This window comes from Balaenoptera musculus, chromosome 12 (assembly GCF_009873245.2).
Source record: "Balaenoptera musculus isolate JJ_BM4_2016_0621 chromosome 12, mBalMus1.pri.v3, whole genome shotgun sequence".
NCBI classification, from domain to species: Eukaryota; Metazoa; Chordata; class Mammalia; order Artiodactyla; family Balaenopteridae; genus Balaenoptera; species Balaenoptera musculus.
In genome coordinates, this window is record NC_045796.1 from 45,125,389 (window position 1) to 45,148,870 (window position 23,482).

A 23,482-nucleotide genomic window follows, 5' to 3' on the forward strand; every position below is an offset into this window, starting at 1 on the left:
TTTGCTTTTATACACTATTTTCCCTTTCTAGATTTATGATATATTTTACTTTTCTTTCCCTCAAGTCTTTACCTAAGTTCATTTTGGGTGGCTCAGGAGTAAGTTTAAGGGAGCTACCAATTTTGTTAAGTTAGACCCATGAAGCGAGAGCACAAGGGCTTTCGTGGCCAAGCAAAAGAGGTAGAGTATAACCGCAGTGTCAGGATCTGGTCGCCTCATCATCAGCCAAAACACGGCCACGGCGCCACAGCACTGGATGAAAGTAGAGAACTCAGAAGACAGACATTACAGACCATTACATTAATGGTCAACAGCATTTATCTTGGCATCATTTAAAAACTATCCACAAGATCAACTGTAGAGCTGAGATGGCATGAAGATCACAATAAGTGCCAATAGATTTCATCTCTCTTGGCACCAACAAGCACTTTCTAAGATATGTGAAACACGAGGTTTTTCTTTCAAGGAAAGAACCAAAGGAGACCCTTACCTCATATTTTCCTTTCTTCTCTAGAGGCTCTGAGTCCTCAGGCTTCCCGTCTCTGTCCCCTCTGAGCTCTTCCAGGATGAGGACTGTCTCCCAATTACTATAATGACAGGCTGGGAAAATATCTGAATGCATGCTGTCACCAAAGTAAACAACCTGTAAGTCAGATGGCAAATTCTGTTTGAGACATGAGAATTGTGAAAGAGTAGTGTTCATTTTATAGAAGGCAGAAGAAAATCCCTCAACAGGTATCAGAGTAAGTGATGTACAAGTTGCATAGACGTCTTAAATTTCCTTGAATAACTTCACAGGTGACCTGTCCTATTTGATTCACAAGGTGTCAGGTTTAAGAAGTTACACAATTCATTTGCAGATAGAAGAAAGGCAGAAGATAAGTGAATTCAATTTTCTGAAATGAAAATGAAAGAGCCCATATGTTTACAGTTAAACCTGCCCCTGGAATTGAAGAGCTGGTGAGATATTGGAGACAACCTGTTACAGAGGGTTAGATTAGCAGGAATGCACAACACAACCAATCGACCAGTTTCTGGGCGCCACCCAGACCTGCTGAAGCAGAATCTCTGAGAGTGGGTGGGCGTGGGCAAGTGGACTCTGGGACACTTCCCAGGCGTTCTGAGGCAAAGCCTCATTGATCTAGTCCATGTCTCTCAATTTACAGATGAGAAAACAAGGTTAAGGGAACATGAACTAGAACCTCCAAGGCAGGAGTCCCCAGGGGGCTGTGACAGTGTACGAGCCAGTGGAGTAGGGCTCAGTGACCCACTGACCCTCCTTCTCATGGGGCTCCTGGCAAACGCTTTTTAGAAGAAAGCATCCTGCTGTTAAAAATATACCAATGTCCAACATCAACAGTGTGGCCAGGATGTTAAAAGCTAATGTGTCTTCAGTCTATAGTATAATCAGTTACTGCTTGTTTTACACATAAAAATGTTCCTGATGGACAGTTATCAGGATAACATTCCTCAGGTAACCCACACACTATTCCACTGTATCTCTCAGGTCTGTGGCCTCCTGCTTGGAATATCCGCTTTTCTCTGTTACAGAGAAAGACTCAATGTACATCAACAAAGGAAAGGCTTATTTAAGCAGAAGAGGTAGGCAAGGAGGTTGGCAGACAGGCAGAGGCAGATGATTCCCTCACAGATAATTATGCTGAATGCGTTTAGAGTTATGGTTTTAGTTTACAAGGGCTTATATCTCCAAGCCCTTGTAAACTGGGCTCAGTCAGAAAATACCTTGGGTTCAGGTTTGCCAGTCATTTTCTTCAGAAGTTCATAAAGGTGGACAGCATTCCCTTGGGAGTACCAGCCAGGTTTATCCAGAGATGGCAGTGCCTCCTGCTCCTCATCATTCTCTGAAAACACAGTTTGACAATCATATACTTTTTAATCAAGTGATAGCACCCAGTTGGACAGACCACACTCTGGCATGGCTGTAGGACACGTACAAGAAGGAACCATGTGGGGATGGGCGCTAGCATTCAGTGATCACCTACCTATATATCATAACCACTTCATGGACATAAATATATATACTTTTTAAAGATTTTTTTTTAAGAGCAGTTTTAAGTTCACAGCAAAATTGAGAGGAAGGTACAGAGATATCCTATACACCCTCTTCCCTCACAAAGGCAGTCTCCCCCATTGTTGGTGATAAGAAATGAGTCCAACATATCACAGTGATATGAGGTGAATTCCTCCAGAACAAGGAATTCTAAAAACACATTTACAGATAATTAAGGCCATATCACAGCAACCGCCAGCTTAAGGTCAAGAGATATTTATGCCTATTTGGTTGACATTTCAGCAGCCATTTTCTAATTCTTCTACACAATCAAATGAAAACCCTACTATTCTCTAAAGAGTAGTTAAAAAACCAACCATGTATTAGCCTAACATTAAGAGTCTAAGAAGACTCAGCATATTCCTGGAGAAACACAGTGAAAACCAATTATTTCTCATGTCTGTCTGTCTGTCTGTCTGTACTTAGCACAGAATGTCTTACCATGTAAATAATGTGGGTTTGATGGCAACTGGGAAATGAGTAATTTACGCAAATATTTTTGAAAGCAAATGTACATTTGATATGTAGAGGCCCACTGTACAGGAACAGTGGGAAGGGCATCTTTCCATTGCTTATTAAAAACAAAACAAATCTACAGAATCGTAAGTTCTCACATATTGGGACTCAGTAATTAACGAAAAGGAAAAAACCCTTCTTTATACAAAGACCAAAACAAAATACTCACTTTACACAAACCCCTCCCTCCCCCTCCCCGTTTCCAGCTGCCACACTGGAAGCTGCTCTGCAGGGTACTAATTCATGCCAGGCAGCTTCCAGGGCTCTGGTAGAACCTCCATAACTGGGAAGCTGTGGGACTCAGAAAGCTATTAATTCCAGCAGCAGGGAGCCAACGTGGGCTGTGAAAGCATCAGAGATGAAGTGGAAGCGATACAATCCAAGGGAACAAACTCAAGGAAGCTTCAAGCACAATCTTTATAAACCCAAATATTTTCACACTTCTTTTCATGGTCTATGGGAAACAGTTATATGAACTTTCATTTTCACATAATATAAATAAATGTGCCCTGCAAGCAGTACAATGATGACACTGATTTGAAAAAGTTTACTTAAGAAGTATATTAGAAGATAATAAATACAAGAGAAAAAAAAACAGAGGAGGACAAAGGGGATAAGAGAGTGACTGTGATTTGTTTCCTCAGTTTTGAAATGGGGATAATAACAGTACTTCCCTCACAGAGTGAGTGTATAAGTGAATTAATACAGATGGAGCGTGTGGAAGAGTGTGGGCCACGTAGTGTTGAAGAAGTCTTAGCTGCTATCCCTTCAATTCACAGGCGCAGAAACTGATATCTGGAGAAGCTAAGGAATCTGCCCAAAGTTACCAAACTGCTACAATCACCCCTCAAAGGACTTCAAATTAGGGCTAGAAGACAAGGAGTAAGACAACAATCAATTAAAGCAAATAGTAAATCAAACTAAAACTCTTTTGAAAACTATAATTTACTTCTGGATACAGCTGTGTTTTACAATAACAAAGTAAATCTTCTCATTTTTTAACTGTAAGACCATATGGACAAGTAAAAACAAAAAAGCAAAACAGTACGTTTTTAGTCAGCATAATAGTTACAAAATTAATATGGGGAAATGATACAGTCAAGGCTATGGCTGACAGCCTTGAAGAAAGCAAGCTCCACGACTCAGATAAGACAGAGAGCCAGAGAACTCACGTGCCTGGGCCTGACTGATGTGATGTCAGAACTGGCTCCTGCGGCAGCTCCCAGCAGCTTCTCCCAATTCCCAGAGCCTTTGGTGTTACTACCTTACCAGTGTTTTAAAAGTATGTATTTGTGTGATGTTTTTGAATCAGTAATACATTTAAGTTTTTTTAAAAGACTCTTTTTTGAACTCTACCTGCTATGTGCTCACCTCTTCTGCAAAAGGTAATCATTCTTTTATGCATATAAAAGCAAATATAAATATATATTCTTTTTCTCCACTTTTGAAATACATTTATTGAGGTATAATCGACATACAATAAACTGGGCATAAAGCATACAATTTGATTAGTTTGGGCACATGTATATATCTATTATGAGCTGAACTGTGGTCCCCTCAAATTCATATGCTGAAGCACTAACCCTGTTCCCCAGAATGGGACTGTATTTGGAGACAGGGCCTTTAAAGAGGTGACTGAGTTAAAATGAGGCCACAGAGTGGGCCCTAATCCAATACTATTGGTGTCCTCATAAAAAGAGGATATTAGGACACATAATCAGGCAATTAGGACAGAGAAGAAAGACAATGTGATGCTACAGGGAGAAGATGGCCATCTACAAGCCAAGAAGAAAGGCCTCAGAAGAAACCAATCTTTTTGACACCTTGACCTCAGACTTCTAGCCTCCAGAACTGTGAAAAAAGAAATTTCCATTGTTTCAGCCACTCAGTCTGTGGTATTTTGTTACAGTAGCCCTAGCAAACTAATACAACACCCGTGACCCCTCCTCCCTTTTAAATGCAAATATCAGCATATTTGGCACACTGTTCTGCAACTTGATTTTTTTTAAACTTTATTTTATTGATAATACATTGTGATCTGCCTGTTTTTTTAAAATTCCATGATTTATTTAATAGTCCTTTTTTGATAGACATGTGAAATGTTGTTACAAGGAAAAAGTTACAAACATGACAGAATTCGCCTGGTGGGGTCAAACAAAATCCCACCAGGATTTCTTTCTTTTCTTCTTTCACTCTTTATTTCAGCAATCTTTTACAAACCAATTTAGATATGAGGGATATGGCAGTGAACTAGATGGTCTGAGTTCTTGAGCTCAGAATGTTTATTTTCTAGGAGCAATCTCTGACTTGCTAGGGGTTTACTTAACAGTGATTTATGATTAAAATATATTTATAATTGTTTTGAATTCTAGGACTCCTTCGTATATGAACTTCACTGAACAGTTCATATTTACTTATATACAAATCCCTTCTTCAATTTTGAGCTAGAAAAATTTCCCACCAATTATGTATTTTCATACACACTTTCTCCATTGTTTTTGGAATAGGCAGTAAGATACTTTTCAAGTAAAATACCTCCTAAAATGCCTGCCTGTGTTGGGGACTATAAAATGGAAATTATACTATTAAAGGAAATAAATACTTTACCAGTGAGCTGGAGCAAATTTCATAGAACAGAAAGTGAAACTCTTACTCTTACCCTCTATCTACTTTGGCTTTGGTCGTTTAGTTAAATATGCTTAACTACCTAGCTCATTTCCACACCTAAAATGATAGGAAGTTTATTTCTTTTCAGAATAACAACCTTCAATTAAATGTACTCACTAAGACATTCTCTTGGTCTTACTAAAGTCCGTCTTGGTGATCTGACCAGTAGCATCTGTTTCAACAGAAAATCTGTTTAGAAATGCAAATCGAAGCCTTTTGCCCAGCCCCACTGGATCAGAATCTCCATTTTAACAAGATCCCTAGGTGATTTGAGTGTAAAGTTTGAGAAACACTGATGTAGAAAGAATAGCAGGAAAACAAAACAAAAACCTGATAGAACAATAAAAGGCATTCATTTCACCAAGGAGAGAGTAATGGGCACCTGTGGGGAGCAGTGAGAATGAAGATGAAAAGGTAACCTAGCAACCAGATTTAGCCTTAGGGTGCTATATGGAGTGGGGAGCCAATGAGATTCAGTGTGTGATAAATATATTAAATATATTGTAAGTCTAAGAGTAATAAGTGAGCAATACAAAATATACTGAAATTAAAAGCAAGTGGCAAATAGAAATCTATGCCAATGAAAAGTATTTGAGGGCAGTGGGCAAGAGATAGAAATAGAGGTATAAAGGGAGGCAGAGGGACGAGGTAGAATGGGGAAGAATGATAAAAGCTTAACGGGAAGGGAGGGGACGGCAGAGATGAGATATTTCTGAGGTAGATTAAACAGGACTTTATGAAAAAAAAAACAAGACAAAACAAGAAACAAACAAAACCCCCCAGGACTTGATGCACAGCCTCCTGGATGTGAAAGTGTGAAGATGATGAAGGTTTCCAGCTGGGTTTATTCAGCGGCTGGTCAAGTAACAAAGATAAGGAATATACAAGGTGACCAGCATGTTTGGTTGTTGTTTGCTTTCAAGGTGGAAGGAGAATCAAGTTTGATTTCAGAATAGTGGGTGGAGGTGTCTGGTGTACAAGACAAAATACGGTGTGAGGTTCTGGCAAAGACAGCTGGGGAGACATTTGGGGGTCAGTGGATAGGTGGAAGCTGAGGCCAAGACACCAAAGACAGCAAGTTGGGTCATGATTCCCAAATTGGGCGGCGCGGGGGAGGGGTAGGTGGTAGCCGGAGACTGACGTGGTCCCTCTCCCCACTGAATTTACAATCTTGCAAGGTGGACGGACTCCCGTCCCCCACCAAGCCTTAGCTCTGGTGAGGAGCCGAGTCGTGAGATAACAGATTTTGCCTAGAAGAGGTTCCCCGCCCCCAAACAGTCCTTAAGCCCCTGTAGGGATCAAGCTGAACGGAGCTCAGCCCCCCACCTGCCGAGTCCCCACCCTCCCTTTCCGCGCCTCCATGACAACGGCTGCCATCAGTCCTGTGCGACTGCGCAGAGGATGCTGCAGCGCTGGGGTCTCTGGGATTGGCTCACCGTGCCTTCCATCCCAACAAGCTTCTTTGTCTTAATTTTACTTCTAACTTTAATCATTTGGAGCAATGATTTGATTTACGAGACACTGGACTGTCACGTAAGGGCCAACTGACGTGACTTGAATTGTACAATAACATTAACTGCCGTTATGTGGGATGGCTGGCGGGTTACAAGGCTGAGAGATCAGTTAAGTACTGTAATCACCCAGACCTGATGTAACACTGTGCCAATTCATACAAGGGATGATAAGGGAGTGGCAGGTGACAAACTTGAGAAAACTGGAGGATAGGTTAGCTGTTAAGGGGAGAGAGGAGCTGAAGATGACTGATTTCCCTAACTTGGGCAAGATCTGTGGTTCGAAAAGTTATAACAGAGTTATGGAATATGGGAAATTAATGAGTTGTTATAGGTATGTCAAATTTCATGTGATGCCAGGGCTCTGGGGCATGGAAAGCTTAGAAGACAGATAGAAACATGTCTCTGTAAGTCAGGGAAAAGTGAAACCAAGAATTAAGGAATTAGGAGTCATTAGCGAACAGGTGACAGTTAAAACCAGAGGGTGGTAGAGAGCTGACAACAGCAGGAGAAGAAAGGAGGGTCAATGCAAAACGCTATAGAGTAGTGACATTTAACGAGAAAGGTGAAGGGAAACCAGCAGTGGAAACGGAGATAGAGCAGTTAGAGGTAGAAGAATCAGAATCAGCAGCAAAATAAACACTGTAACAGAACACAATGTATTAGAGATTCTTTAATATGAGCAGTATGAACCTCTTATTAATAATAGTTCTGGCAATCCTTTTGCCCTCTAAATGTGAATAAACTATTTTGTATCAGCTCCAGAAACTGCAGGATTCACTGTGTCTTACACCAAAATATTTTAAATCAGAGGACCAGAAAACTAAAGCTGGAAAGTACTTTAGAGATCTTCTAGTCTAATCCCTTCTGGGTGTGAAAAAACTGAGACAAGCTCTATATCTATATAAAAGCATGAAATCCCATATATTCTGAGGTCCATAGGCATTTTATTCTAATCATTATAGACAATGGTGACAGGACTTTGGGTCTTATTTCATCCATCCAGACTTTTCAACTCTTAGTTAAGACTTATAACATTTTCATATTATAAATTCAGCCAAGATGACTATCAAGTCTTTTAATGAATATAATATCTGAAAATATAGTTTGGATAACCATTATTATGTCAGTCCTCAAATCCAATTTGATAGTGTAAAACCAAAAGAAAATACCGCACAGAGGTTATAAGATAGATACCTCTACATGGTTGTAGTTTTTAAAAGCTTACCCTTATATCTCTGAATACTCTTCAATTAAATAGAAATACTGCACAAAGTACAGTAATTTGTCAGCATAAGTTAATGCATTTGTGGTCTCCAATATGTTAAAAAATTTGGTATATTTTTAATGTGCATTGTTTTCTGTTACTGGTGTTTGTGTGTCTGAGTAAAATTTTAATAAAAATCTTGGTGAAACGGCATAAGTACTACTGTAGGTATAGAACAGACACAGATTTTCTTGGAACAAAATATGAAAACCTTGAAGATAAAAGTAAAAATAAACATCTAATGAGTACTTAATGTATTTAAATATAAGTTTGTGAAGAAGGGAAAAACATTGAAATTTTTTTTCCTGGTTTAATACAAAGAGTCCTATTTGACTCCTTGATTATTTCTTTTTTTTTAATGTAATTTTTATTTTACATTGGAATATAGTTGATTTACAATGTTGTGTTAGTTTCAGGTATACAGCAAAGTGACTGAATCCCTGATTATTTTTTAACATCAAGGATTTATATAAGACATTAAACCAATATATAAAAAACACCATCGATCCCTGCCTTTCTATTAGGCCAGGGTTTCTTAACCTTGGCACTACTGAGATGTGGGGCCAGATAATTCTTTGCTGGTGGCGGTAGGGGTGCTGTCCTGTGTGCTGTACGTTGGTCAGCAGCATCTCTGGCCTCTACCCACTAGATGCCAGGAGTATCCCTCCTCCAAAGCTGTGACAACCAAATGTCTCCAGACGTTGCCAAACTTGCCCTGAGGAGCAAAACTGCCACAGTTGAAAACAACTGTACTAGACTATTCTCATCAGCATATATGCATATTCGAGTATCTTCAGTTAAAAAAAATAAACTACAGGTCTTCCTTGATTTACGACGGAGTTACAACCCGATAAACCCAGCATAAGTTGAAAATATCTTAAGTCAAAAAATGCCTTTAATATACCTAACCTACCGAACGTTAGCCTAGCCTACCTTAAACATGCTCAGAACACTTACATTAGACTACAACTGGGCAAAGTCATCTATCACAAAGCCTATTTTACAACAAAGTACTGCGTACTTCATGGAATTTACTGAATCAGTATGGGTACAGCATGGTTGTAAGTGTACTGGCTGTTTAACCTCATGATCTGAGGTACTGGCTGACTGGAGCTGTGGCTTGTTGCCCATTCCCAGCATCAAGAGAGAGTATCAAAAGGCATATTGCTAGCCTGGGAAAAGATTAAAATTCTAAATTTGAAGTACAGTTTCTACTGAATGTGTATTGCTTTCGTACCAGCATGAAGTCAAAAAAATCTAAGTTGAAGCACTGTAAATCGGGGACCATCTGTATGCCCTCGATCCTACATTGTCTTCCAGCTAAAACCCCAATTGTTTGACTATTTTCATAGCTAAAATTCTAGAAAGAGTTGTTTACACTCATGGGTTCCACTACCTCCAATGAACTCTTCAAGATACTGCAGTCTGGTTCTATATCTACCAGTGCTCAAGACACCAGTGATCTCTGTCTTGTCCACTACGATGGACATTTCTCTTTCCTTTTCCGATTGACTTTCAGTAGCATTTGCCCTAGGTGACCACTCTCTCCTCTCCTCGCTGGTTTATGAATGTTGTACTCTATTTCCCCCACTATAATCTGTCTGCTCCTACATCACACTCTTTCTTCTCTATCCTTAATGTTAGAATGTGTCAGAGCTTGGTCTGGGCCTTCTGCCTATCTGTATTCTCCCTCTATGTGATCTCATGTAAGCCTAAGGCTTTAAATACCCGTCTATGAGCTGATGAATCCCAAATTTATATCCTGAACCTACACCTGTTCTCTTGGACTCCAGGCTCATTTATATAAATTTCCTAATTGAGAGCTCCAGTGAGATAATTCACAGTCATTTCAAAATTAATACGTTGAAAAATGAGTTCTTAATAGTTATATTAAGAACCACCCTGCACAAACTTTTCCTCTCTATTTTTCCTCATAGCTGTAAATGGTCCCACCATTTACCCATTTGCTCAATTCAGAAAAAAGAAAAATCAGCAACCTGAAGTCATTTTTGATTAGCTCCCTTTTCATCTCCTGCTTCTAAAACATCACCAAGTCTTGTGTTTTCCACCTGCACAACGTATCTTAAATATGTCTACCTCGCTCCATTTCCAGTACTACTGCCTCAGACCAAAGCACCGCAATGTCTCACTTGCGACACTCAATTGCCTGGTCTCCCTCTTTCTCTCTATCCTTCCCCACATCCAATCCATTCCCCACCCAGCAGCCAAAAAGGTCTCTATGTCACTCATACATCTCAACTGAATAGCTTCAGGTTGCTTTTGGAATAAAAATCAAAACCATTTCCACAGTGTATGAGGCTGCCTGCCTCCCTGATTTCACCCCTTCTCTGCCCATGACTGTGTGCCAGAATCACAGGTCCCTTCTCTGTCACAGGAACGAGCCCAAACTACCCTCACACGGAGCCTTTGCATTTGTTTGTCCCATTGCCAGGGACACACTTCCTCTGCTCTTCTCATTACTCATCCCGCAGGTCCCGCCTGGCAAGTCACCTCACCTGACCTTTTCAGACAGGCGTCCCCTGGCCAGGCACTCTAAGGTGGCCTCCCAGTTTACCCTACCTCACCAGGCAGTCATTTCCATCTCAACAGGTAACATGACCTGTAATCATATCCCAGGCATTTACCAACTTGCTTATGTGCTTGTTTATGCATCCCAATGAGGGAAAAGAACACCTGGTATCTCTTTTATTCCCCTTGTTGTATCTACCACAGAGCTTTGTACATGGCTGTCAGCCAACAGGTATTTATTGAGTAAGTGAATGAACAAATCTTAAATAGGAGAGTAAAGATACAAAATGTTAACTTACCAAGTGTCCGGAAAGGCCTCTGACTTGGTAAATGGGAGAAGAAACCAGGCTTCAATGCATTTGTAATCACAATGTCAAAAAGATATTCAAAATCATTCCTAAAAAGCAATGATATTTTTCATAAATTTATTTTAAGGAATTAGAAAAGGTCCATATAAAACAGAACTTAATCTTTGCCTATTTGACCACAGCATCATTTCTGGTCTTTTGATTAACTTTTCTACGCTTTCTATACATTCTAACGTGAACCTTAACACTGGAAATAGAAGGTAGTCAAGCACTAATCATCCTGACACCACCCTGAAGTATCAATACAAACATAAGGGGGGAAAAAAGCACATTAATTCATTAACTCTAGGTGCTAAGCTGGTTTTCTCACTATGGCAATAATTATAGTGTGTAAATTCAATAGTTTCTAACACCTAAAATATTCACGAGCTATGTTTTCAAATTTGGGGCCTGAAATCTGTCTGGATTTATTAGCATCAAGAGTTATTAATAATTTTGTGTGTTACATGGGTCCTACAGAAAGCTACCATTATAACAAGTCAGGTGACATCTTTCAGAGAGTGTTCAAAATGTGAAGATACCTTATTTTGAAAATCAGAGTAGTATTATAATATGGTAATTTTTAGGCAACAATAATAATTGGTTTTTAGTCTGTATTTAACACTATATTAAGGATTATTTGGGACAGCAAAGGAAAGATAGTCCTTGCTCCTGACAGACTCACTATTACATTGGGGAGATAATATTTACCCAACATTCCAGAATACTTTTACACAGCAAAACGACACTGCCGAGGAATTAAGACATGAAGAAAAAGTTTGGTAATCTATGCTAATGAAAAAGAAATTAAGACTCCCAAGTGTTTATTCTGAAGCATGGTCCCACTACCAGGACAGCAAATGTCTCTACAAAGGCACTTTCCAAAGCATCCAGGGCTGCAGCCTTAATTCACTTCAAGGATCCCAAACCTATACATTAATCAGAAAGCAGAAAACCACCGACAGACTGTAAGTACACCATAGACCAATCTGAATCCACATGTGCTGAGGAACATGGAAATCAGGAAGCTAAACAGGTTGGCAAGAGGTCAGTTTTGAGGCTAAAATTTGCTTCATACTCACGGCAATTCAGTACAGTATCTGCTAAAATTTGAGGAAACAGTAGGGGAGATCTAACAGGTCATTTTAGAATCTAGCTCTGACCATGGATATTCCCTGGCATTGCCCGTAAGAATGCCATAGATAAGTATTAACACTTGCTGAGGCTTACCAACTACTCGCATACTTTTACCTGTATTGCGCTATTTAAACTTCCCGCCACACCTATGAGATATTACTGTCCCATCTTTAAGATGGTGAAATTGAGGCTTAGAGAGGTCATAGAACCTACCCTAGGTCACGGGGTGAGTTGCAAGGCAGGGCTTGAGCCCACGGCTGTCTTATTTTTAAGTCTATGCATTTATGCTGCCTCGATGTTCATGGATGTCAATCCCACCCCTGGCCGTGTAAATGGGGAAGTGCCTGGTTCCACATGGAAATGGCTACAGAGGGACTGTATTACAGGTAAGTGTCAGGGGCTATAATCTACAACTCAGTGTCCCAGTGTCCCTCAATAATCATCCAAAGCCGAGAAACCAAATTCACGGAGGACGGCCCGAAGGACATGCGGTCCATCCACCTTTCAGAAAAGCTCAAGCCCAGACTATGAACGGGCTATGAGCATACTGGCCCGGTAATACCGCTCTGCTACAATGTACTTGGGGTGTGTTTCTGTCAGCAGATGTTAAGGGCTGTTATGAGAAACAACCACTTGTCACTCAGCATTGTTTAATATAATGATATGGTCATGGCTAACACTTTTAAAAAAGCACTGGTCTAATTTGTTATCAGCATTTTATAAGATCATGAAAACGAAATGACTCGTCACTTACCCCAGGATATATTCACAGAGGAGTCTACAGTAATCACTGTGAGAACTGGTAATTAACATAAGAATTTTCCCAGCATTTTTTAGCTGTCGAAGCCACTTTTTAACAGATTCCGGACAAGTGTGTAAATACCTGCCTGGATCTCTTTTTATTTCTGGAAAATATATTCCACAGTTTTCTGAAAAATAAAAATATCAAGGAGGTTTTTCTTTTTAAAATTTTTTGACTCAGTGCATTCTCAAACAAGTTCCTCTCTCTCAAAGCTATAGATAAAACTAAAAGGATAAAAACTAGGTTCGAATAATCCAGCAACGACGCCATTACTAATTGCTTTTTAAGAATATTTCTTGTTCTTAAAAACATGATGATTGAGAATGTCAGTTGAAAATATTTTTTGGTTATTTGACCAGGACTGATAAAGTGTTAAAACAGATAACACGATAAATACAATACATCAGTATTTTCAAATCAAAGAAAACCTTACTGCATTTGAAATGTCAATTAATAAATATTCTTTCAATCATTCAACAAATATTTGCTCAATACAGATAACAAACAAATACATATTCAGATAATGCACTAGGAACACGTCTTTGGCATGAAGCAGTGGAGAAGGGAGCTGGGTTCCTGAGTCAGTGTTGTTTCAGATGAAACTGAGACCAGAGACCCTGGTCTATTACAGCCCCTGGGAGGTGCTGTGATGTTAAATGGAAAAACAAGTCATAAAAGGCAGGAAGGGGACTTCCCTGGTGGCGCAGCGGTTAAGAATCCATCTGCCAAAGCAGGGGACACGGGTTGGAGCCCTGGTCCAGGAAGATCCCATATGCCGTGGAGCAACTAAGCCCGTGCGCCACAACTACTGAACCTGCGCTCTAGAGCCCCCGTGACGCAACTACCGAGCCTGCATGCTGCAACTACTGAAGCCCGCGTGCCTAGAGCCTGTGCTCCACAACAAGAGAAGCCACCGCAATGAGAAGCCCGAGCACCACAACGAAGAGTAGCCCCCGCTCACTGCAACTAGAGAAAGCCCGCACAAAGCAATGAAGACCCAGCACAGCAAAAAAATAAATAAAAATTATTAAAAAATCGTTAAAAAAAAAAAAAAAGAAAAAGAAAAGGCAGGAAGGCAGTGCAGGTGACAGTGAAAGCCGAAGAACCTGAGTCACTGAGCTGGGATTGCCAGCTCTGTCCCTTTGGGTCTTTAGCAGAGTCCAGGGGGTCAGCCTGAGCCCCGAAGCAGCTGGTACCAACATTTCCAGAAGTCCTGGTCAGATGCACCCACTATGTTTGATATGATGCCTTAAAAGTTATGAGTACTTAGGCACATAATTGCAGATTTGGTTGAAACGCTACTAGATTCATAAAGCACTTTAGAGATACTGTTCTTTGGGCATGATAGCAATAGTAAGCAAATAAAGAGAACCTGAGTTCCTACTTTCCTTAACTGCTAGGAAAAAGACACATGCATAATAAACAAAACAAGAAGTGAATGAGCTTGTAGTGAATTATAAACTCTGCAATAGATATAGGCTATAACTGTAATTCTGTACAATGTCATGCACTTGAAATAAATGATATGAAAGTTATATATCAAGAATGTCAGGACAGGACAGAAGAGTCTCTTAAAAAAAAAAAAAAAGAAACAAAAGCAGAAATGGTAGCAAATACTGTTGTCTGACTGCCCAAATCCACTCCCCTTCTTCTTTGCTAAAGAGTATTCTGATTTTGTTTGAGGTTTCATCCTCCTCTGAGGGGCTAGGTGCTCAGGGAGGGTGGGTGTCTACCAGTCTAACCTAACAGGATAATTCCTTCCCATGTCCTGGTCATGTAAAACAACCCAATTTAATGAGCTTAAACATTAAGGATATCTATTATTTGCAGCCTACAGCATCTCTGTTCAGAAAATAATACATTGTAAGAATTAATCATAACCAGATTAAAAAAATTACTTAACAAAATAAAGAATATGTTACAAAATGAGAATAATATTCAGACATCAGAACACCAAGAACAAAAACAAAGTTTGTGCTCTTCTTGTATTTTGCCCTAAAGAGAACACATGTGTGAATCTCTAGGATCTCTTAATATCCCAGAAGCTATGTAATAGCCCTTAAAAAAATTAAAATATACCTTGTTTTTCAGGGAAGAGGAGGTACTAGTAGCAGAGGACTAATTTAAGGAAGACAAAAGAATAAAATTAAATAACTAAAAATAGAATAGTTTGATGAGTGAGTGGCTATCAAAGCAATGGCAGAAGCTGTGTCTTTCCCAGAATTTATCTAAAGGAATAATATGTAAGATTATTTCACCCAGAAAAACAAAACTTTTGTAGCAACAGTAATATTATGGGCTGGATAACAAAAGATTTGTAGTATGTAATGCTGAGAACATTTATATACTTAAGCATCTGTATTCAAAAACAATTGCTGAGAAAAGGCTATTTTTTGCCTTAGCTGTATGTGCTTAGTGCCATCTAGTGATCAAAATATAAGTTACTGTTAAAAAGCTACTATTTCATTTCCAAATGAATAAAATAAAACATACACATTTAAATACTATATTTAAAAATTCTTGCCTAGATTAGTATTAGTTTCCCTTAATAAGCCTAACCTAAAAGAGTGCAAACATAATAGCCTAGTTGGAGAAAATTACTCTCTGAGGAAATAATGGGGATGTCCTCGTTTTCTTCACAAGCCAGAGTGAAATGAACGAACTAAAAAAGACAAGTCCTGTACAAATAGATACCCCATGGCAAGTTACGGGTCACTCTTGCTATAAAAGATCGCTAACTGTTGCTGGGTAAAATATTTTCATTCCCGTGTAACCTTAAATCATTAAAGAAATAGGTATATTAATATAAATATACTCATCTTTTCCAATTTTATTTTTATTGATATAACTGACATATAAACTTACATACTGTGTAAGTCTAAGGTGTACAACGTGTTGATTTGACACACACATATTGCAATATGATTACTACTATAGCATGAGCTAACACCTCTATTAATGTCACATAATTATCATTTCTTTTTTTGTGGTGGGGACAAAAAGATCTGGTCTCTTAGCAATTTTGAAGTTTATAATTTAGTATTGTTGTCTCTAATACACGTTCATATTTTGTTGAAATAAATCAAGCCATTAAACCAAAGGAATTTATGTTAAACATACTACACTGGAATAATAACTGCCTATTAAATTATTCCCCTAAAGGTAGGGAGTCTGCCTTTTTGTTCAGCAGGGAGCAACCATTCAATGAATGAATACTTAAATTAGTTCAGGGACAGACACAGGAACATTTATGTTTATTTAAAATCAAAGTAATAATATGATTTGTAACATATTACCTAACTGTGACAAAAAACTGTATCATTCATGTCCTATCAAAGTCATGCTATCTAAAGTACCTTCTTTTTTTACCCCTATGATAAAATAATCGTGTTAATTATATTTTTATACTGATAGAGTAACACTGAATAGACAAGACAAGGAATTGAGACCTAAGGTGGAAAGAAAGGAATGGTCTTGTTTGTTCCCAACTCACAAAGCAGACTGTGTTTTCACTTAACCTCAAAGGAATTCTATTTCACTGCCATTTTATGTAACTCCTTTTCCTGGCCTTTCCATCCCTCTTCTCTCCTCAGATGCTGGTATTTTCTGTATCCAGATGGGATTAAAAGTATAATTTTTAAAAAGCTAGTTCCAAAAATAAAAGTTTCGTCCTCTTATATTAAAAGTTGGGTTAATATAGAGTCATGGAAATAACAGCAAAGTGTTCCGACAGTCTGACGGGCACTGAAAATGGCCTGCATGTATCAAACATGATTAAGGATTGAGGGACCTCTAGTGGTAAAAAAAAAAAAAAGTACAACTTGAATAATAAAAATACCTTTTTTAGTTTAATAGGTAATCGTGCCACATCACGATTTCTATCATCACGGCGTTAGTAAGCATTTTCCTCACTTATATGTATCACTACAGTTTGTGTGATTTGTGGCTACAGTTCTCAACGCTGTTGTGCAGGGGGATTACAGATGCCAGGATGCTAATAACACCTCCACCATCAGCCTCCAAATAAGGTCTGTTGTTATTTCCATTGCAGAACATAATTTAGGAGAGACTGAAATATTTACAACCTTTATAGGTTATAGAAGAGCATGCTAGTGAACAGCTAAAATGCTTAGCCATGAACTGTTCAAATGTACTTGCTGTAAGAGATGATATAATTAACTTTCTGAAATATATACTATATGATTTTTTTGGCCAAGAGATACTGAAATAGTTTTTGAAGGATGAAGGAGATAAACAATAGATTAAATATGTTCTAGATTTCATTTACTTATAGAAGGCAAAAGATGAAACTGAAATTTAATATTAAAACAGATTTCTTGTTTATGGTTCCTGTATGATTTGTTTCTATCTAATATATTTGTAAATTAAGAAATCTTGAATGTCTAGATTGGGTAAAGTGAGTATCTATGTGCTAAATATAATGCTTGGAAAAGGACAACAAATAAGAATTGAGAAATGAAGTATAAAATGTACTAAAAAACATAATTTATAAAATTTTACATTAATAGTATTTGACTTCTATCTCTGTATCTGTTACCTACCCCAAAGGTTCTGATTTAATTGGTCTGGGCTGGGGTGATGCCACTGATATTTTTTTAAAGCTCCCCAAGTAATTTCAATGTACAGTCAGGATTAAGAATTATGGCTCTAAGCTATAAGAACTAGAACTTTTGCTATTATTATCTGTATATCTTGCATGCGTCATTGTATATCACTGGCTCTCAGAGAGCAGGGATTTCTTAATTTTACAGTATCTGATTACCTAACATACAGCTTTATACATAAGAGGCAACCCATACATATTAATTATTGCTGATGTGCGATGTCACACATGGGCATGAACACTGAATGAAGAACGTTGCCTGATAAAGAGAAGACTTGTGTTGGAGATGAGATTGGAGAGAAGAGAAAGCATATGAAAGTTAAACATTCAAGTGCAAGAGCACTGACAGCTAAGGGACACTGGCTTGGTCCACAAGACCTGACAGAGGAACTAGGGGGAGGAAGTAAGTTATGATGCCTGAATCCATGATTCCCAGACTGAGAGCAATATGAATCTGGTGTAGCACTTCTAACAAATATCAACTACTGTGCCCCACCCGCGAGATCTCTGGTGGGGCTCTGGGGCTCCAGAGATTCACACCTGGCCAATAAGATACCTACAAACCTGTGAGACAGATGGCTTAGATTTTATAATCTTAGGATTGCCTGAGTCTACACCTCATGGTGAGGTCACAGGCAGATAACTCTTTAGTCACAATGAACACCCATTTCCACAGTGTTTCTCCTCCTTAACAGACCACAGTAAAGCATAAACATAACTTTTATATGCACTGGGAGACCAAGAAATTCGTGTGACTTGGTTTACTGTGATATTTGCTTTATTGCTGTGGTCTGGAACTGAACCCACAATATCTCCGAGGTATGCGTGTATGCAATCTCTCCAAAACAGAATTTCTGTAGAGTAGTGGTTGTTAAAATACTCTGAGAGTTTCGGATTCAAGTAGATTAGGGGTGGGGCCTGAGTATGTGCATTTCTAACAGTTTCCCAGGTTAGGTGATTAGTCCAAGGACCACACTTTGAGAAACATTGCTATAGAATACCCCTATAAAACCAGATAGCTTTCTGAAAACCTTTTTTTTTTTCCCCCCCTAGAAAAACTTGATCCTATTTTGGCTAGAAATGCAAAACCAGATTAAGCATGTTTAATGTTATCTGATGAAAATTCTCAAACTTATGTCTTATGTTAAAATGGATCTAAACCAACAAGGTTTTAAGTTTTAAAAAATTATTTTTACTTTATAAGGGAAGAGTATATGTGAGGGTGAAGATGTAATGGAATGTTTTTCATAGTATTATTTTACATTCATTTTAATTTATCAGTCCTGAGAGCAGTAATTTTGTAGGTAAAGCAGAAAAAGCCCAGGTTTTGGAGTTAAACTGACCTAAGTTTGAAATCTAGGTTTGCCACTAACTATATTGGTTATATGATTCTTGAGGAAGTCTAGAAACAGAGTTAATTTTTAGTAACGCTCACTGTAATTGGAGGGACATTTTCACCTTCTTCTGCATGTGATTTGTATACAGAACACATGTTCAATTTATTATACATATTACAGTATAGGAAAAATGTATGGGGAGCTCCCAAGATGGTCACAACACTATCTCCCATCGCACATGTGTCTGGAGTCAGAGTTTACTGCCTCACTCCTTTGAATCTGAGCAGGCCCTTTTATTGCTGTGACCAATAGAATGTGGTGCAAGTGACATTGTGTTAGTTCCACGTGTTACCCTTAACTGGCCTGGAAACTTCAATTTCCTGTCTCTAGGAAGCTGATCCCACGAAAAAGTGCAACCAATCTGAGACCACCATGCTGTGAGGAGCAATTCAGATGAACTTAGGTGCAGGTGCTCCAATTGCCAGCTCCAGCTGAGCGCTGAGCTGACAGCTTCAACTGCAAGACCCGTGAGTGAGCCCCTGTAGATATCAAGCCCAGTCAAGCCTTCAGGTGACCGTGCCCCCAATGACACCTGACTTCAACCACATGGGAGACACCAAGTGAGAAGCACTCAGAGAGTCCAGAATATAAGTGACAATAAATTGTGGCTTGAAGCTACCAAGTTTTGTGGTGGTTTCTTATGCAGCAATAGATAACTGAAACAAGATGCTTTGGAATGGAGTCACAATTCCAATTATTATCTCTATGCAATTCAAAATAAATTAAGAAAACGTTTGTAAATGCTTCCAGAAACACCTGAAATAAAAGTAAATAGGCTTTAAATTGTTGTTGTTCACCTTCGAAGAATAACTCCAAGGTTTCTACTGTATATACATTTACAGAACATAAACATATGTATAGCTTATGACAACATAAATCTTTTCAACAGTTACAGTTTAAAGAAAACCCAAATTAACAAGTTATTGAAGGTAAATTCTACACAGTACTTCCGACCTCTCACCTACTTCAAATGTGAGTTACTTAGAAATGGAGATAATAATAACCAGCTGCTGAAATACACAGTGATTACAGCAGAAGAAATGAATCTTTTGAGATGTTTATCTCCCATTAACTTCAACTCAAAACTTGAGATTTCTTCAAAAAATAAATTGGTCTTCAAAAAAACATGCATTTTAAACATAACACTTCATCACAAGAGTGTACTTTTTCCTTAATTACTTTAGTTGAAATGTCCTCAGTGTCTCCAGAAATATCTTTTCTTACTAATAAAGCCAAAGTATGCAGAACTAGGACTAACTTGGAAGAAATCAACTTCGGAACTCACACAAAGATTATCGTCACAAAGGATTATTTATCCAATATCTGGTCTCACAGTGTAAAATATAAACAGGAAAGCCCTATTTAGCTATTAGGTCTGTGTCACATCTACACCTAGGACACAGAATTTAGTGAAGCAGTTATTTTAATGAGGCATTACTCTGTTTTTCACCACACTTTTCCACCCAAATCTGTATCATATCAGTATACAATTGACCCTCTATATGTTTTGGGTTTTTTTTTTTTGGTAAAACACCACCTGGCCAGTTACCCCATGTTGACAATAAAAAAAAAATACTTAAGTTTTAAATTACTGATATTTTAATTCCATTAATTGTTTTGGCAGAGGTTTTAATTTTGTAATATAAAATTTGAAATTATGGACTCGATAAAATAGAAAAGTGTTAATTTCTCTTTGACATAATAGACATAGAAATTATAGAATCTATGTGTGTAATGCCCTGTAACATTGTTTGAGGAACGGTAATGCCCTAAACCAGAATTCTTTACCTAAAGTACATACATGGGTCTCAGTGGGTGAATGGAAACCCAACACTGTTTACAACATTTTGTTATCAATGTATTTGTGCATTTCTCGGGGAGGAGAGCAGGTGCACACCTTCTAGTTTCCATCAGATTCCCGGGTCTGCGGTCACATGACTCCCAAGGGGTTAAGAACCATAGATTTTGATTTTCCAGGTTAGGACAGGCCAATTAAAAACACATTCCACCCTGGCGGTCCAGTGGTTAGGACTCCAAGCTTCCACTGCTGGGGACCTGGGTTCCATCCCTGGTTGGGAACTAAGATCCCACAAGCCACGTGGCATGGTCAAAAAAAAAAAAAAAAAGAAAACCCAAAAACCAAAACAGACAAAACAAAAACACATTCCAATATACCCCCTTTGTCACTGTCAAAAAAAAATCTTATAAATATGTTTTAGACAAAGGTGATTCTCTACAACAGGTGACACAGAATTTTTACACAAATAAATATAATTCCTGGACTAATCTGTGATTTTGTACACCTATACATCACCCTAAGTCTGATAAATTAACATTTATTTAGGATGGCTAATGAATGGTTGCTCTTGTCAATTTAATTTATAGGTTAATTGAAAATTACCAAATACAAAACTTAAAAACATATATAAAACATAAACACTCTTAACATTGAAACTATTTTGAAATAACATTATTTAAAGAGATTAAATTATTGCTTTTCTTAACAAATATGATACATTCTTGCTATAGAAAATTCATTGTATTGGGTTTACTATTTCTGGATAATAAACCACCTCACACAGACAGGCTTAAAACAGTATATTATCGTATCTCATAATTCTGAGGTTTGACTGAATTTAGCTGGGCGGCTCTCCCTTGGGGTGTGCCAGTCAGATGTCACAGTCTGGCACCTGGGGCTGGGATGGCTGGAACAGTGAGGGCTGGTAAAACATCTCTCCACTTTGCTAGCTTGGGCTTCCCCATGACATGATGGTTTCAAGGTAGCTTGATTTCTTAAATGGCAGTGAGTTTCCCTCCAAAGCAAGTGTTCCAAGACACTAAGGCAAAAGTTGCAAGGATTCTTACAACCTTGTCTTAGAAGTCTATAGAGTCACTTCTGCTGCATTTTACTGATTATATGGGGCCATTTCATTTTCAAGGAAAAGAAAACAGAAGGGTATAAATTCTGGGAGGCACACTTCATTAAGAACTATTATCTTTTCAGACTAGCTACCCAACACACTAATACTTTGGTGTGATTCTTGCCAGTATATTTTCTATTCATATATAACTATATGGGAATTTTAAGTATACCACATACAGATTTTTACCTGTGCATTTTGTTCAGTGCCATATTTGAGCAATTTCCTAAGCATTAACAGTAATTTTAAAACATTCCGATAAATTTGACTTAGTATTTTGAAAGGATTATTTATAATAATTATCTTTACTTATAGTAATAACTGACATACTTTGAGTGCTTATTTTTGCCAATAACAGAATTGCCAACGCAACTATAAGACCTTTACAACTATTAATGTATTTAATCCTTCTAACAACCCTGAGAGGCGGGTCCCGCATTATTCCCATTTTGCAGTTGAGGAAACTGAGATACAAAGAGGCTGAGGAACTTGCCCAAAGTCGCAGAGAGAGAATGTAGCAGAGACAGGATTTGAACGCAGCCCGTCTGCTTTCAGAGCCTGTGCAATACCACCTCTCTACTGATACAGCATTTGGGTACTGTAGAACAACTTCAAGGATACCATAAATCCTTACTTTTTTTTTTTTTTTTTTGCCGTATGGTACATTACCAAATAGTATCATAGTTCAGGGACTTCAGGACTGATTGGAATTAGAATAAGTGAGAGTTTGAAATTTGGACAAATCAAATTAGATTTCTGCAGAGGAAAAAGTATCGATATGCACTCTGTCTACTTTTCTAGTCACAGCTTTAGAAATCATCCACTTCAATGCTGTCCTATTAAAGATGAATTTGTAGAGACCACAGATTTTGCACGAAACTATAAAGTTAGTAATAAACTTGGGAATGGAATAGAGTGCTCAAGAATCCTACCCCACTAAACCTTACATAACCTCATATGTAACCTTAGCAGTTACACGAGATATGTAACCTCATTGTTTACATGTCTAAATCTTTGTGTTTAAATCTAACTTATCTGGTGATCAGTGTCTGTTAAAGAAAAATAATGCATTCAGAAGAAGCAGAAGTCAAATGCTTTAAATGGTATCCCTATTTTGCTCTGTAATTATTGAATAATGTGCTTTTCCTCAGAATGTCTATAGAAGTTTTTTGTAGTGACTGAGCTGATGTTATATACGCTATTATCTGGGAACTGAGCTTTTATATTTAGACAGGCAAAAAACCCAGAATAAGTGTCTCACATTAAGGTGTAAATATTATCTTCCTTCCTGGAATGCACTGTCCTCTCTTTGCTGCTTAGAAATGTTTGCCGCTTGTCTGTGGAGACCTCTCCAACCCCCTTGCCCAGTCACACCACCTCTGGACATCATTCATCACACTACACAATAATAAACACTCGTAATAAGTGTGTTTATGTATTTTTCTCTCTCCTGAGACTGAGATCTTTTAGGAAAAGAACTGTCTTTACGTTCGTATTTACATTCTTGATGTCAGGCAAACGGCAGAGGATTAATAATTGCAGAAGTAACTGTGAGGGGAGAGCTACCAAACAAGATTTTACCAGTTGATCATAAAAACCAGAGGTTGGCAAACCACAGCCCGCAAGCTAAGCAAGGTTTTTACATCTTAAAATGGTTATATAAGTATCTACATAAAGCCTATAATCCTTATGA

At 38.2% G+C, this 23,482-nt stretch overlaps 1 protein-coding gene across 2 annotated transcripts in view; it reads right to left on the reverse strand.

Annotated features, from left to right (window-relative positions):
- Positions 1-23,482, reverse strand: part of NT5DC1 (5'-nucleotidase domain containing 1) — a 125,632-nt gene that overhangs the window by 11,335 nt on the left and 90,815 nt on the right. For both annotated transcript variants that reach the window (XM_036872221.1, XM_036872220.1), the window contains exons 7-10: positions 12,800-12,974; positions 10,861-10,958; positions 1,744-1,862; positions 491-643 (exon numbers count right to left, since the gene is read on the reverse strand). In XM_036872221.1, coding sequence (XP_036728116.1) covers positions 491-643; positions 1,744-1,862; positions 10,861-10,958; positions 12,800-12,974 — 545 coding nt within the window. The remainder of the gene's footprint in view (positions 1-490; positions 644-1,743; positions 1,863-10,860; positions 10,959-12,799; positions 12,975-23,482) is intronic.